The sequence below is a fragment of the Solanum pennellii genome, chromosome 7 (assembly GCF_001406875.1).
Source record: "Solanum pennellii chromosome 7, SPENNV200".
NCBI lineage: Eukaryota > Viridiplantae > Streptophyta > Magnoliopsida > Solanales > Solanaceae > Solanum > Solanum pennellii.
Window position 1 is genome coordinate 71871700 of NC_028643.1, and position 17711 is coordinate 71889410.

At 29.8% G+C, this 17711-nt stretch overlaps 3 protein-coding genes and 1 pseudogene across 3 annotated transcripts in view; all 4 read left to right on the forward strand.

Moving 5' to 3' along the window:
• Positions 1 to 784, forward strand: part of LOC107026125 (sigma intracellular receptor 2-like) — a 3823-nt gene extending 3039 nt beyond the window's left edge. Inside the window, exon 2 of the mRNA XM_015226982.1 lies at positions 396 to 784. Within this exon, the coding sequence (XP_015082468.1) occupies positions 396 to 572 (177 nt within the window). The 3' untranslated portion in view covers positions 573 to 784. The remainder of the gene's footprint in view (positions 1 to 395) is intronic.
• A 139-nt stretch (positions 785 to 923) lies between these two features.
• On the forward strand, positions 924 to 2693 carry LOC107026124 (sigma intracellular receptor 2-like). Its single transcript, XM_015226981.2, has 2 exons — positions 924 to 1736; positions 2149 to 2693. The coding sequence occupies exons 1-2, from the start codon at positions 1413 to 1415 to the stop codon at positions 2323 to 2325; spliced, it is 501 nt and encodes a 166-aa protein (XP_015082467.1). The 5' UTR covers positions 924 to 1412; the 3' UTR covers positions 2326 to 2693.
• Positions 2694 to 3048: 355 nt separating this feature from the next.
• On the forward strand, positions 3049 to 5504 carry LOC107025243 (annotated as a pseudogene).
• A 3300-nt stretch (positions 5505 to 8804) lies between these two features.
• LOC107025496 (vascular-related unknown protein 1-like) lies at positions 8805 to 10319 on the forward strand. Its single transcript, XM_015226284.2, has 3 exons — positions 8805 to 9224; positions 9667 to 9738; positions 9851 to 10319. Exons 1-3 carry the CDS (start codon positions 8892 to 8894, stop codon positions 10004 to 10006), a joined length of 561 nt encoding a protein of 186 aa, XP_015081770.1. The 5' UTR covers positions 8805 to 8891; the 3' UTR covers positions 10007 to 10319.
• Positions 10320 to 17711: the final 7392 nt, after the last annotated feature.

Genomic DNA, 17711 nt, shown 5'->3' on the forward strand with positions numbered 1-17711 from the left:
CCACCCACCCACCCAAATTCCTTTTTTAATATCCAATTCAAATTCAAGAAATTATCCTTCATAATTGTTTGTTATTTGACAATTGAAATATTTATGTTGAAATTGTTTACGGGAACACATTATCTAGCTTAGAAGCACATGATAGATGCTCATTTATTTTTTCCAATATAAATGAGTTTCCAGTTGGAGGATTTGACATGTTCTGTTGCCATCGTTTTAGTTTCAGAATCATGGTTTCATTTATTTGTACATCCTCTCAAATTAAAAATATTTGATTCTCAATGAAGGTAAAATGTCATATTAGAGATGCTGCAGCTCCCAAATTGAGATAGCAGTCAAGTGGAATTGCATCTCTGCTTATGCCTTGATTTTCTAATCAATATTGCAAATTTCAGGTGGCGATACTAAGTGAAATGAAGAATTCCGAGAGAGCATCAGACAAGTTGCTGATGATATACTATCCATTTCTAGGATTTGCTATTTTAGCAATTTTACGTGGTCTACTACCTCATTCTGGCAAGAGTGTGAGTATTGGAAAAAGATCCGTTATAGGCAGGAAGAAGAGGGCTTAATCTTTCAACTCGGAAGCTAGAATTGAAGAGTTTGTATTTCTTTAGGCAGTGATACCTAGAAACCATATCAAGTTCCGTTATTGGTTCCTTTCAGTTGACATTAAGTTTTGATGGCTTGTGCATGAGTTTTCACGTAAACAATCACAAAGAGTTGTAGTTTCACAAATGCTGACATTGTTAGTTTTAAATCTTGATATAATTTCCTTCTCGTTCTCAACGTTTTGCTGCTATTTTCTTGCTAGAAAGTCTAGCAAAGCACTATATACCAGAAATAGGGACTCCATTTAAGTTGTCTACAACACTAATACAATCTATTTCAATTGGATTAATTGGTTTCTCAACAGTTGATTTTGACAGAATTACTTGGCGGAAATTTTGAATTAGTGGAAACTGGAAAGTATTCAGGAAAATATATAGGGTAGGACTCTTCTGGGTGGCCCAGTGGTGGTATGAGCTTCGGACTTCCACGTAGGAGGTTTCAAGTTTGAAATCCCTTGCCAGCAAAGGGGTTTGCCTTCTAGGTCGAGCTCGTCGCACCAGACTTGCCTAGTGCGAGTTACCTCTCTTACGTGGTTTTCGAGCTATTGCATAGGAGCGAGGGTTTTACCTTGTGCGCACCCAAAGGGCAGGTTTCAAAAAGCAACTACGTAGTAATGACACAATATTTTATTACTGAAAACTTTAAAAAAATTCCTCCAATCAAACTACAAAGAGATAAATAAAAAAGAAATGCTTCTGGATCTACTCATTATTGACTAGTGAGCGAGATTTCAAAGGTAAACATTATTTGCAGAATTAGCATTACTGTTGAAGGCTGCTGCAAAGAGACGAAGACAAAAAATGGGTGGTTTTGTTAAGCTATTGGACTTGCTTCTTTTCATCTACTTCTTCTTCATGGCCATTGTTGCACCACTTTTTGATGGTCAAACTGCCCTTCCTAAACACATTTTTCACCCTGTACTGGTTGACCTAAAGAGCTGGTATACTGAAGAATGTGGTGATTATTTGGTTTCTGAGAAACCCCATTTCTTTGTTGGGTTAATCTGGTTGGAGCTTCTCTTTGCTTGGCCCATCTGCCTCCTTAGTCTTTATGCCATTGCAGCTGGAAAAGTTTGGATTAAAACTACCTCCTTGCTATATGGTGTTTCCACTCTCACTTCAATGGTAAGAAATTTGCTTTTTGTTTATATTTGGGGCTAATTGCAATTGGTCTTGTATGTCTCTTGACTCTGTTAATGGAAGATTATTAGATTGTTGTTCTATCTTCAAATTGTCTTGTTTTTGTGTTTGATGTTTCATAAAATCAGTGGAATTGGATTTAAATTGGATCGAATTTGATAACAGTATCGGATGAAGCAGATGTATTCTGGGTGATAGGAGCTTTTTCTTTTTGGGAGTGGGGAGAAGAAATTGCTTACAATCTTGCTTCGAAAACTTCTATAAATAACCTCTCTACCTCACAATGGTAGGGATAAGATCTACGTACACCCCATCCTCACCAGACCCCACTTTTGGAACTGTACTACGTATATTCTTGTTCGTATCATGGTCACATAATCAATGTTGCTAATTTCAGGTTGTAATACTAAGTGAAATGAAGAATTCCGCAAAAGCATCAGACAAGTTGTTGATGGTGTACTATCCATTTCTAGGATTTGCTGTTTTAGCGATTTTACGTGGTTTACTACCTCATTCTAGCAAGAGTGTTAGCATTGGAAAAGGATCTGCGATAAGCAGGAAGAAGAGGGCTTAACCTTTCAACTCGGAAGCTAGAATTGAAGAGTTTATATTTCTTTTCGCATTGATCTTTCAATTTCAACTCTAGAAACCATATCAATTTTTTTAATTATCTTTTTTCTCTGTTTCCCTAGCTAATATAAAGTTCTGATGCTAGCTTGTGTATGAGTTTTAAGGTCACAAGTTCGAGCCCTGCACCAGTATTTAAGTGGACAAGGATAAAAGGGGCTGGACCCATCATCCTTAAGTTTCATAGGCTAACTTAGAATTGGGATTTTTGTATGTATAATCCTTGTTAATTGCATGTCTAAGACCTTGAGATGTAATGGTTTCTAACAATTCGAAATTATAAGTCAATATAGGAAACCACTGTGTAATTGTTGACAAGTAGTCTCTAAGCTGGTCAATACAGTATAACAAATATGTCTATCAAGCACTTAGGTACAAATGGACATATGTAACACACCAAACTTGAGAGAAAATTAATGAAATGTTGAAAAGGACATGAGCTCCCAAGGCTTCTATAAGTACAATTATTTAAAAAGTATGTTGGAGTTTTAAATCTCATGAATTGTTCTTGATTTAAAAGCAAGGAACAATTCATAGGACTTAAACTTTTATATAAACTCTTCAATTTTATATAGGACCAAAAGGCCTCTATATGTTTCAGCAGTGAGTGGATTTGGGCATGTTAATGAACGAAATGAATCAAAATCTTGCGACCCTTTAGTCCAATGTAATGCCTATGAAGCTAGTAGTCCACCAATTAGCATTGAATTTGATGAAGAAACTCAGACTGTTGCTGCTCATAAATTCAAGATTGGGTTATATTTTGCAACATGGTGGTATTCAATATTTATAACAAGAAAGTGTTGAGTGTTTTTCCATTTCCATGGCTTACTTCAACGCTTTCACTTGCTGCTGGCTCATTCATGATGTTTAGTTTCTTGGGCTACAAGAACTGCTGAAACTCCGAAGACGGATATTGAGTTCTTGAAAAGCTCTGTTTCCTGTAAGTAAAATTGATCATACTCTGTTTTTTTTCCGCGCTAAGAAACATTGAATTTCTTATAATGTGTTTGTGTGTTAAATAGGTTGCTGTAGCGCATACAGTTGGACATGTTGCTGCAACGGTGAGCATGTCGAAAGTTGCAGTTTCATTCACACATATAATCAAGAGTGGGGAGCCTGCTTTCAGTGTTTTGGTTTCAAGTTTGTTTTTTGGTGAAACTTTTCCTTTGACAGTTTATATTTCACTTGTGCCAATTATTGGTGGATGTGCACTTGCTGCTGTTACTGAGCTCAATTTTAATCTAACTGGTAATAAATTACAAAGCAAATCTTGTTTTAGTGACTATGCATGTGTTATATATTTGAAGCTCATTGACCCGACTAATATATAGTTGCACCACATAGAAAGGGGTAGTGGCGGAGTTAGGTTTTTGAAAAATTATATTACTACTGGTAATTTGTTGAATCCCCTTGACATTAGTTAGAGGTAGTTGAAGGGGTACACCCAAGCCTCTCGGTCAAAAAATACATTATATATATAAGGTATTTTTAAGAATTTTTATATTCTATATATTGATTTTGAACGTCCTAAACATAAGATTAGAGGTTAACTTAGTGATCAAGGGGTTCAAAACTCACCTTGAGGTTCCAAGTTCAAATTGTTGACATGCTACTTTTTTTCAAATTCTCTGAATGGAAATCCTGGATTCGTCACTGCTCGTTGCCACCAAATTTTAGACTAATTATATGAGATTTATTTATTTTGCTAATGCTTCATAACATGCAGGATTCATGGGAGCTATGATATCAAATTTGGCATTTGTATTCAGAAACATATTTTCAAAGAAAGGGATGAAAGGGAAATCTGTTGGAGGAATGAACTACTATGCTTGTCTTTCCATGATGTCCCTTTTGATTCTTGCACCCTTAGCCATGGCTGTTGAGGGTCCAAAAGTATGGGCACTTGGATGGCAAAATGCAGTCTCCCAAATTGGACCTGATTTTATTTGGCAAGCACACTATCTTACAAACTTATAGTAAGTAACATTATTTAATCTCATTCTGTTTGGTCCTATGTTGCTCAGACTTTTCAAAAATGTCTTCAGGTGCAATGTCAAATCCTTTAACAATAATGCATCGTTTGAGGATTTCAGACGGGTATAGTAACATTTTTGAAAAGTCTGAGCAATTTAGTTCTGGTCAATATTTTTATGTAAATTTTTTTTGTTCTAGTTTTAGGTGGGTGGTGGCACAAAGTGTGTTCTATCACTTGTACAACCAAGTGTCCTACATGTCTCTAAATGAGATTTCTCCATTGACATTTAGCATTGGTAACACTATGAAAAGAATTGTTGTGATAGTTTCCTCCATCATTATTTTTCAAAATCAAATTCAACCAGTCAATGCCCTTGGTGCTACCATAGCTATTTTTGGAACTTTCCTCTACTCACAGGTAATTCAGAATACATTTTTAACAAGTATATGTAATTGGCTCCTTATGTTACTCTTTGGACTAATAAAAATATATCCAAATGAATCCAACACATGTACAAGTAGTTGTTTGTTTTCATCATATGATGGCCGCGTTGAAGATATAGTTAAAAAGTGTGTTTTCTCTAACAGCTGTCAATATCAATTTTAATACTTGTTCCTTTTTTTTGTTTTAATTTTATTGTTATGATTTTTATGCAGGCAAAACAATTAGAGAAGTTTGGCAAAAAAGATGCATGAAGAGAAGGGGAGAGTCTAAGACTGGTCAACGGACCGGAACCGGGTCACCGGACCGGAATGAACCGGTCCGGACCGGACCGGAATCCGTTGACCGGAATTTTGACCGGTACCGGGATGAACCGGACCGGAATTACCGGGATGGTTCATCGGTTCCGTCCCGTTCCACTATATACCGGGACGGAACCGGAATGAACCGGGATGAACCGGTACCGGTACACCGGTACGAAACTACGGTTCCGTCCCGTTCCGTGTACCGGTTTAGACTATCCCGGCCCGTCCCGTAGGCAACCGAAACGGGACGAACCGGAACGAACCGGAACGGTACCGGTACGTCCCGTTCCGTTGCCCAGTCTTAGGGGAGACTATGACTTAGAGAGTTAATATATGGACAAACAAATTGTTAAGTAGTGGAGCCTATTTATTCTCTATTTATTCTCTGTAATAAAAAATACTCTGATTTATTAATATAAATATACTTCAAGTTTACTCACGGGGTGTTACCACGAAATATTGGGTTTTCTCTTTCTCTCTCTAGATCTCTCATCTCTTTCTCTCTAAAATTCTTGTGTTCTTTATTCATCAAGTGTGTGTGTGGATTCGATCCTAACACAAATGGACTAATATTTTGTAATTGAAGATTGATATGATCATATATGATATCCACGTGACGTAGAAAGCAGGGTAAAATATTGTCTAATGAGAATTAAAATTTATAGTCTAAGAATGCATATATAGAGAATAATAAACTTCATAGCATAATATTTTTTAGAAAATTCAAGAGAGTTAATTGGGAATAGTTCGACATTTGGTGAATACATGATGTGTTGTTTCTACTAAACGAAAGTGTTGGATGTATGATTATTAAAAATCATTTATCTTGGAGACGTACCCATTAAGCATTTCTTAAATTATTCAGAAACTCAAATAACTCTCTTTGTTACTCTTTTTCTTAATCGTAATTTTCTTTTTTCGAATAAGTTCTCTCTAATGGCTTCCACAACTTTTTCTCTCCTTGTATGGTATATAAATCATAATAAATATGTACATCATATGTATATCAATGTATATACTTGACATATACATTGACGTACACAAAATATACAAGACATGCATATGATATACACATGATAACATATGGTCCGTTATACACACTTGTATATCTTTGTATGTGCTTGTATGTTATGTGCATGTCACAGTATATAGTACAGTGCTATACATACCATATACAGTAAAACACACCCAATATACACTAGATATACACCATAATTATCTTTAATTGCGGGAACTTTAAGAAAGAAAATTCGTTTATCTTTCACAAAATGAGAATAATTTAATTATTATTTTGGACATTTATGGAAAGAAAGATTTGCATAAAATGAACTAATTATTCATGATCACCATTTTGCTATGAAATCTCTAACTACTCTATAGTAATTAATAGTGATGGCAATGAATGTAATACTACAATTCATATGATTTTTCGATTTTTCAAATTCAGTTGATCGAAAAATTTAAAAACTATTTTCTCTAAGAAATTAAGTTTTTAGTCGCAAATGAGTATATTTGTAATGAAGATGCATGTTTAATTGCAAAAACTAACTTCATCTCCTAGAGAGAGAATGAACTAATTAATTTACTAGTGAATCAACTTTCGAATATTTTTTTATGACAAGAGAACTCGTAGTTGATGTTCTTTGAATTCGCGTAGAGTAGATATAATAGCTCGCAAATCATATTTGAGAATTAGACTGCACTATAGACAAGTCTCATGCGATTAAATTGAACAAAGTACGCCCTTGATTATCAAATTTTAATTAGTAATTAAGTTCACAGTATATTTAAATTACACAACAGGATTCCAGTCATCCATCATCTTGCAGATTGAATCAGAATTGAGGGCACTCACTGAATTTAATTTAATTTAATTTATTCCTTTTAATTAAATTAAAATTATACTATATTTAGCAGGGATTTAGATGACTCTTTCGAGTATCCAGGGGTTAACAGAAGTTAAACATATAATTTTGTACATTTCTATAAATGATAAACAAAAAAAAACACAATTATTTGTTCGTCTAATATTTAATCAATAGGAATAGTACAAGTCAATTTTTTTGACAATAACCAAAGTCATAACATGAAATATTGTTCGTCATTTCAACATATATAATAACTAATGTTTATCAATAAAATTAAGTCCCTTCTTATTTGGTCATCATAATAATTAATAAATTTTGATTAAGTAAATTCATGTATCTAATCTAATCTACCCTCCTAATTAAACCAACAGACATTCCCCTTGGCTAAGTTAAATTATACTAAACCAATTAAGAAAACACACATGGTTGATCATCATGACACGGCGCACCTAGATCATAAATTATTATTATTATGTGCCTGATACACAAAACATTTCGTATTTACGTAATATTCGAAAAGGAGCACACCAAAAATGTGTGATGTAAATAATTTATCTTAATCACTTTTATTGCTCAAATTCAAACGTGACTTATAAATTAGAGAAAAATAACTTTATTTTTACCTTTTAATATTCAGATGAATATTGAGACGGAGGCCTAATACTCCCTTTACTAGTTCATGCACCTGTTGACAAGTAAATAATTTAATTAATTAATGTGTTCACCAACAACTAAAAGTTCAAGAAGTACGAAAAAATATAACATTAATGGAAGAAACAAAAAAGTCTAAATGGCATTAACACCTTTTTCTGTTAAGACAAAAAGTGGGTGACCAAAAGAAAATAAAAGGGTCTATAATTTTCTTTATTAATTTAGTTGAGTAGCAAATACAAAAACTAACAAGTCAACTATTATTTTCTATCTTCCTTGAATTTTATTTTCCTTTCTTCAGGTTCTTTTCACCTTTTTTTTTAGGTTTAATTTCTATGCAATTTACAAAAATAATTATAGGATCATGCTATAAATAAGTATCTCTATATATAACATTTTTTATTTTGACATCAAACCTAACATTTTTAAGATCACATAATTGGGTAAACATATTTATATAATTATATATACACATTTAAAGTTTTAAGATTATAAAATTCAAAATGAAAATTACTTTTTTTGAATTTCTTGCTCAAACAAACTATGACGACTCGTGAATTGAAACGGATAGAGTAATTATACCTAGGTATATTTGTAATGACAAATATAAATTAGTAACATGATAAAAATGATAGTTACTAACTTTCTTGCTCTTTGAGTGGTTGAGAGTGAATGAGCAAGGAGAAATAACTTTTAAAATTTAGGTATATAATATATAAATATGTCTTTTGACTTGACCTTTAATATTTATATTCTTCAACTTTAAACTTGTTTAAAGCTAAATAAATAGACACATCTTACCTAACAATTTGCATATCGTGTGATGTCTAATGTGTACTATTAACTATGTCACGTAAGATGTGTGTGTCTATTTATTTAATTTTATCTACAAATTTAAGTATTTATTTGTGCATATCCAAAAAAAGAATATAATGTATCTTTAAACCTTATCCCTAATTTGTAACGACAGATGGGTTATTTCCGAAAGACTTCTTACCAAAATAAAATAATTGCATGTTTAATTTTCTTTTAATAAATTAAAACAGTTCATTTTAACTTCCTTAACTACCCCCACTTGGCCCCACCATCAAGATTCCACGTCACGAGCCCCCACCTTTTTTTGGCTGAACATGTTTTCTATTCTTTATAAATTATAACCCCTCTTAGCTTCCCTTAGCCTTATACAAGTCATCAAATTCCCTCAATAATCAAACAAATTATATCTCCCCAAATTAAAGCAAAAAGTTTAATTTGGTCTTATAAGAAAAAAATGGATTCATATAAGAATGAAGAAGAAACAAGTGATGATCATAATAATGATGAACAAGAAGAAAGTGGATGGACAACTTATTTGGAGGATTTTTCAATGGAACAACACAACAATAATAATAATAGTGAAATTAGCACATATTGTGATAGTTTTGGAAGTCCATCTTTGTTGTCTGATGCTGCTTCTCATGCTGTTTGGAACAATTGTTACAACAACAATAATAATTATGGCTCACCATTTCTTAAGAGATTAAATTTGAAGAAACCAAGGAACAACAAAATCTCTGATCCTGATTTACAAGACACTGCTAGCTCACCTGTCAATAGTCCAAAGGTATCATTATATCCTCTCTTTTTTTTCACCTTTTTATTTTATAATAGTAGCAAAGGGAGCTCGCAGCAATGATAAGGTTGTTTCTGTGTGACTTATAAGTTGAAATCGCAAAAGCAGACATGAAATTGTTTGTATATTAGGATAGGAGGTTTACATCACATGCATCATCCCTTAAGGTGTGGATCGTTTTCTGAATTCTTCGTGTAGATGAAATGTTTTGTGCATCAAGATGATTTTTCATTTTTTTTTTAATAGTGGTGGTCATGTTTTAAGAGTGTTTATAAATAATTTTTAAAATTTATTTTAATGAATTTATGTGCATCCCAATTATTCTTATAGATATTTATTATCTTTCGCTAGCACGAATATCAATAATCTTGCCTATGTATGGTTCATTAATTTTCTTTCTTTTATATTGAGATATCTTGCTTGATTTTTATAGGTAAGTAGTTTTAATAAGCAGATGGACATCAATTATCGAAGAGGAGACAACAATAATAATGGAAATTTTCAGGTAATACTTCTCTCTAAATTCTTAGATATATTAATATCAATCTTCTAAAAAGATAAGATAAATAGAAACTAATATTTTGTTTTTTTTTGGTGTTTGTTTATTTATTGTTTAGGGATTTGAAGGTAGCTCTAGACAACATCAAGAAATGGAAACAATAGAAAAAAATAGTACTATGTGTTTTGATGAAAGGAACAAAAGTTATATGGACCTCAAGAAGAAGGGGCTTTGTTTGGTTCCTTTGTCCATGTTGGTCAACTATAGAAGTTGATGTTCATTTGAGCCACGCGTTTTCGTTTGACTGAACACAAATTAGATATATAAAGTATGATTTCGAAAGTGATTTTGATTTGTCATATTAAGCTCAACTAGTTATATATATAAAAAAAAAATGGTCTATTCAATTCCTTTCTCACTATGTAAAAATATTTTTCAGTTTATTTGTAAGGGAAAGAAATGTATTAGTTAGTATGAAATAGTGGCATGTAAGTAAGTTTCTTTTTTCATCATTACTCTTGTCAACGAACCAAAATAAGAAAGATGGAAATAAATGAAAGAGGGATTTGTATATAAATTTGTATGTATGATTTTTCTCCCTTTCACTATCTATGTGTATTTATTTATCATGGTATTAGCCTAAATATAAATTGCATGTTCATGACTATCAACTACTTATTAGTTGAAATTGAAACCATTTAGATTGTCACAATAACAATAATATTAAATAAATAATATTATTGTTAATTAGGAAACCTAAATTTGGAAAACAAATCACAAATACTCATTATAGTACAAATGGAGCAAAAAATGGTAGTTGTGACTTGCGAGCGTGCAAGTGAAACAACATCGGAGGACAAATTAAGCGTTTGATCGCGCAAATTTTACTATAAATATCAAACATTGAGTAATTTTTTTTAAAAAAAAAATAAAATTAAAACCCCCCACTTAATAATAAACGATAAAGAGAGAGCATGATCACTTAATTAGATGCAGGATGTATCAATCATTTATAATACAAAAGGGCATATCCACGATAGGCCATGTGTTCACGTGAATTCATGCTCTCTTTCCGAGATCATGTAGAGATTGTTAAAAAAAATCTAAAATACTTCTTATAAAATGTGCATGTATCCACACTCAAATCCATTATATAATGTGATGATGATGGGGTGCTATGCGAGGAAAAAAATTTAAATGTAATATCTATATCTGGTCTTTTTCGTTCTAAAATTAGATAACACCTCTCGCATATATAATAATTATTTTTTAACCTATAATTTTAAATGTTTAATGAATTCAAATGATAGCACACAAATGTCAAATTGATCAAATTTATATATTAATTCACTTTTTTATTATAATAAACTTATTCTCTCGAAATTCTGAGTATGCGTGTAATAATTCATATTTAGCCACCATAACGTCTATCTATTATATATCACTTGCTTTTTTCTTCCATCTTCCTGGAGATCGAAAACAAAAATAATAGTAATACCTAACACAAAGAGGAAAAGAACAATAATAACATGTATTTTTTTTAATTTTGCTAAGTGTGTGTGAATTGTGATCATATTATATAATATATCAAATAGGTAGAGAAACATATATAGAGGCCATCCTATACTAGGCTTATGACATAGGCTTTCTTACATCCCTTTTTAGTCCATACCAAATTCCTGACTTTACTAACCTTATTAATTAATACATGGAACCACTAATACCTAATTATTCTCATGGTGTACTAACAACAAAATTATTGTTCTAGTACTTTGTCAAAAGTAAATATCAAGTATTAAATAAAAGGATATAAGCTTAGTTGATTCAGTCCTCTAATTATTCTTTATGTTTACATATTATGATATTAGTAATAATTTAGTTTCTTTAGCAGACATGTAGTAAATATACTTATTATTCGCGCAAATACAATTAAACAAAAATATTATATCCATACGGATACAGTGCAAGTATATTCCAATATTCATTTTTGTCCCTACGACTTTGGCCTTATTTTAAAGGTGAATATTGCATTTAATTGGTAAAAAAATAAATAAGTAATCCGTCAAGCTTATATTCCACAAATACAATGGCCTTTTTCATTTATGAATATAATTTACGCATGTATTTATAATATCATTTCATTAAACAAACTCTCAATCTTATTCACCAATCGGTACACTTTGAAAAGACTATTAGTCCTTAATTAAAAAATGAAAAGACTATTTATATATATAAAAGACAAAAAATAATATCACTAGCTAGAGTTAATTTAAAATCTAGTTGCATTTAATTAAGAGGAAATGTTTAATTTTGTGACTAGGTATTTATCATTTTAAATTAAAACTTGTATTGAATATAAAGATGACCCCTCCATGTGCATATGTACACATTAAGAAGATGAAGACCAAGGACTGCAAACACACCATAATTTAGTTTGTTAATTTAATTATCAAGTATAATTAGGTTTGTTAACTTAACTTGAGTTTGATAGTCATCCAGTCTATGATGTGGACGTAATAACACTCAATATAATAGATTTTAAAAATATATGACATTGTAAATTTTCTCAAAATTATTTAATTTTTTTATTTTTCATCATGCATTTGGTATTCATATTGGAGTTCGACTAGTTTCGATTTACACTGGGTAAGGCTCATTTTGGGGTAATACTCCCTATCAAGATTCTTTTTTCATACTCAGAGCTCAACCGTCTGGTTAAAGAAAAAGTAACCTCATTCACTTATCTCATTTTTGGTGGTCGATCATGTTTACTCTATCCCTTCTCCGTTTCATTTGCTAGTTCAATTTATATTTTGCACTCTCCTAAAAAAAGACATTCATTAAGTGTTTATTTTATCAAGTTGTCCTTATTTAATGTGCTTAAGAAAATTAAATTTGATTATTACTCTAATATATCTGAAAATAGTTACTTAACGAAAAAGGTCAAAAAAAATAAAAATTTAATCCTCTCTTGATAAAATGGACAAAGAAATGTTGAATTATCCCGCATCAGTGGATAAGAACGAATTTGTCTTAGATTAAGTTAGGCTCAAAATTCATTTCTTATCTAAAAAATAAATGGAGGAAGTTTAATCTTAGAAATATTCAAACCAGAAATTAGTTGGGGAAAAAAATCATATATTGTAAATTGTGATTTAAGACTGGCAATGGCTTAATTCTAATTATAGAAATGTTTGTTTAACTTTGTGTAAAAGTCATTCATTAAATTGATGAATAAATCAAATGGTGTAACCATTGATTAACATTGTCAAATGAATTAGGTTAATTAGGATGGAGTGGAAATAGAATGGTCATAAATCATAATTCATAATTATCTTATTTTTGATGGAACATTAACAGACTAAATGCATAATTAATCAAGATTAAGCACATGCATTCCTAATTAACCTTGTCAGTTCAAATTTAGGCAATTTTAATGTCTGACATATGGAGTGTCAATCCCCAATAAAATTTGTTTTTCAGAAGCTAAGTTTTTTAATTATATTTTTCCTCAAAAAGGTATTTTTGAGAAAAAAAAGTTAGAAGTAATTTTAAAAGGTTTAGTTAAATATTAATTATTATTTTAAAAACATTTTAAAAATTAATTGATCAACCATTAATTATTTTACACCAGCTTTTTTTTTTAAAAAAAAGTTTATTAAAAAAGCATTTTCCGAAATAATAAGTTTACATATACATGAAGTCGGTCGGATGCGCAGCAATTATCACATAATTTTGATCTCATCTTTAGGATTATGACTTTTAGTATGATTAGATAGTGGATTAAGCTCGCTAATGACCAATTTCTCTGTATAATCTTGTACAATGTCGGATATTATCCCATCAACACACAATTAATCAATCAAATTCAATTATTATTAGCTTTATCCATTTGTCGTTCATCGTCTCTTTACGATATTTAGAAATCTGTTTGAATTAGCTGATCAAAAATTAATATTAAATATTAGTGTTTATTCTAAAATAAAAGATAATATTTTTAAACAAAAATATTGAAATTAATAAGTAAGTCAAGTTTGGTAAAAAGATACTACTAAACAATTTTCTAATTAATGACACAAATATCCTCAAATTATTTTTCGAATATACAAATTTGAAAGAATATAAAAAGTGACAAATCACATAAATAAATAAATAGATAGATAGATAATTAAGAGTTATACTTTAAAAAGGAAATTTTGGAAATTATAAAAGATGTTAGGGAGGATCAAATAAAAATCCATGATCTAATCTTTTATGAGTTGTGGGTGACAATTTATAATTGATTTTAATTTATAAGCTTTAGATTTTAAAGTAGAGAAAATAATAACAATCCAAAGAAAAATAACACAATTAATAATAAAGACAATTAAAAAATTAAGTAATAGATTATCACTTATTTTTTTAAAATTAAACAATTAAAAATAAACATTTATTTTTAATATAATATAAACATGCGAAAGTGGTTTCTTTGGTCCATTTTAATTCACATGCTTATTTTGAAATATATAGGTTCAAATTAGTTTTTATTCAAAAAATCAAAATATAATAGATTATTGATTTTTAAAGGCATATTAAAAGAAAAAATGACTAATAAAATTAGATGTGATTTAGCCAAGCAGAATAGTACTAAAGTCAACAATAATAATAATGCATAGCCACAATTGTTGTATTTAGAGAGTGAAGGTTTTTGTGGTACGTTGTACATCCCGTGATTAGTGCAATTGTCATACAATTAGTGACTTATTTTTTTTCATAATTTTTAAAATTTTAGAAATTTTAAGATAAAATAATTTTTTTTATTTTATTCTTTGAAATAATGAGCCCCTTGTGAAAGATTGAAAGTTTTCCTGATCAAGGGTATCAATTTATATGAACTTGAACAATTCTTTTTTAATGAGTAAGGTTCAAGATTGAATTTTACAAAGCTCCGATAATTTTTCTCTCTTTAAACTATCTTTTGAAAGGTAAGTTTTGCCAAAAACTTAATTTTACAATTTCAATCGGACATTATTTAATCTAGAAAGAATTATATTGTAAAACCAAAACCTAAATACGAATTTATATATTTCTATTTGTTTGATTAAATTTAAAGTACAAAAATCGAACTAACTACTGATATTTCGTGTGAATTCAAATATAGAATTATCAACTTTTTTTGATATATAATTTATATATTTAAAAACTATAGATAAAATGTAATTACACGATAGTCAACAATTCAAAATTATTAAAAATAACTAACAAGCTAATACAAGAAAGGAAACCACTAAATGACATAAGAAATGAAACCATCATTATTGAGTAATGTAATAATGCACGTCGCAACTTGTCTGCTATTCATTAAATATTTGGTTCACTGAATTAAGTCTAAACATGTTCACTTAACTAAAACATGTTTTTAAATAGGTAAATAGTATGCAGATATTCTTTAATTTGTCATATTTTTGGGATATTAATGCTTTTATTGTTTAAAAATTATAATATATATATTTTTTATACTAAGAGACATATACGTGTCATAATCTTATCCATCGATCGACATTTATTAAGTATTGGATGGATAAATAAGATTGTTTTACGTGTCCCTATTTAGTCTTTCGTTAGAGTGAAGGGCACATATGCTTTAGTTTTTAGATGACAGGAACATCAATGGCCAAAAAATATAACGAAAGATATGTCATATGATTTACGATAGTTCAGGAATATATTTATCCTTTTTTCCTTTTAAGTATGTATTGTACCGATTCCAGCAACTTTTGCTTCTTAATTTAATACCCGTAAGGTCGTGACAAAATCTTGATGGTATTAACGAATATGGTCTCAATTATATTTGTTCACTATATTTTTTTCAAATACATTAACTCAGTTTTAATAAATTAAGAATATAATAGAAAAGAAATATTGTTCCGCTTTGATTTATCAAAGATGGCTAGTAAAAGGAGAATCAAATTAGGATTATTTGACAAGTAAATAAGAACTAAAAGAGTGTATTTTTCAACCAAAATTAACCATTTTTATTTTTTTTTTCCTCTTTCTAAATAAGAGTAGATAATTATAATAAAGACAATTATTAAAGTGTCTTATGGTTGGACTTTTCATTTTCGGACTGTTTCTACAGGACAACAATTTTCTAACTAACTATTGAATAAATTATAATTTTTAAGAGAAGAACAAAATCTTGATCAGATATGGTATCTATAATATAATATGTGATTAAAAAATACTTTGTTTTAGTTTTTCAAAAAGGAATGAAGGGAATTAAGCAAAGAAATTAAATGGCTTAGATTTAATCATCGGCCGTCCGCCGGCTCTAATGATTGGATTATTGAAATCATATTATATAGTGTATACCATAATAATATTTTATTCAGTACTCCTCTTCGCCCATTTTTATTTGTCATGTTGTGCTTTTTGAAAGTCAATTTTACTAAATTTCAAAGTTAAATTAGGTTACATTAATTCGATATTTTAAACAAAAAATTTAGATATTCAAAAATTATAAAAATACTATAAATTGCAATTTTTTGCATATCAATATGATGAAAAAATACATCTAATATTAGTCAAAGTTCTTAAAATTTAATTCTAAAAACAAAAATCATGACAAATAATAATGGACGGAAAGAGTATAATTTTATATGAATCGATATGTCTATAGCGAATAGAATAGGTACAAACCTCACTCTTATCTTTATAAGATAAAAGAAAATATTGTAATAAGAGTATAAATGTAAAAAAAATATCAATCACAAAATTGTGAAATAACATTATAGTAATATTTATCATAATTTTATTAATAAAGTCTTAACACATATTTATTATATTTTAGAAGTCAAGATATCATTCTTACTGTTAGTTTACTCTTTCTACTTAATTTCTAAAAGTGGAAAGTGAAAACTAGAAATTATTTATCACGTTTTTCCAATATATTTGCATTTTTTTCATTATTGAATCTACCTCAAGATGTTACCAAACAAAACCAACAAGTGAGTCATTTTACAAGTGGAGGAAAATAACAATTATTACACATACACACGTCAGAGAATATACATAGGGATTACCTATAGATCAAATAGCTCGAACTTTTTAAAAATATTATTATATTTATATATGATTTTTTGAATTTGACATGTATTTTCTATATTTTTAAAGAGTCTGAGTAATATAAATTATAACCTGACTTTCGAATGACAACTTAATTGAATAGCAAGATGAGAATGAACCAAAATTGAAATGTCACAATAGCTATTAACAGTTGCATGAATCTTGAAAATTTTGAGCATCTTCACTTTACCATGCAAAGTTAAATAGGATGTAAAATTCAAACTTCCAGCCTCAATATCCTTAATAAAATAAGGACTTTTTACCAATTTGTCCACAGTAATATTAGCATAACTTCTTGTATTTAACTCTCCCTTAGATGGAACAATTCCATGTTCAATTACTATTTCACCCACTGAATTTTTACCATGGTAAATAAGCGAAGCTATCGAGTCCTCGAATTTGAAGCTACCATAATTCGGATTCTTAATCGTGATTATCAATCTTAATGAGACGTTTAGGCTTAATCGCGACAAGATTTCAGATTCAATCTCATCTAGAGATATAGGGTGGAGAATGATTTGAGGTTTTTTGGGCTTGAGAATAGTATGGAACAAAGTGATCGAGACAATTATAAGAATAATTGATAAAAATAGAGTAACACCACAACAAATCTTGAAATTTTTCGTGGAATTTTTGTGTCCCGCTCCTTTCATTTTTTTTGAGCTGAGAGTCTGTTAGAAACAACCTTTCCACCTTCTTAAGGTGGGATAAGCTTTACGTACATTCTTTAAAGGGACATTAGAGATTTTTAGGTGTCAAAAAATATTTTGTGATGAACATACTTGGGAGAAAATTGGTATTAATACAAGGGGGGTTTAATCTTTATTTTGATTTTCTCTTTGAAAAAAGTTGTTAAATTAAACCATCTAATGTGC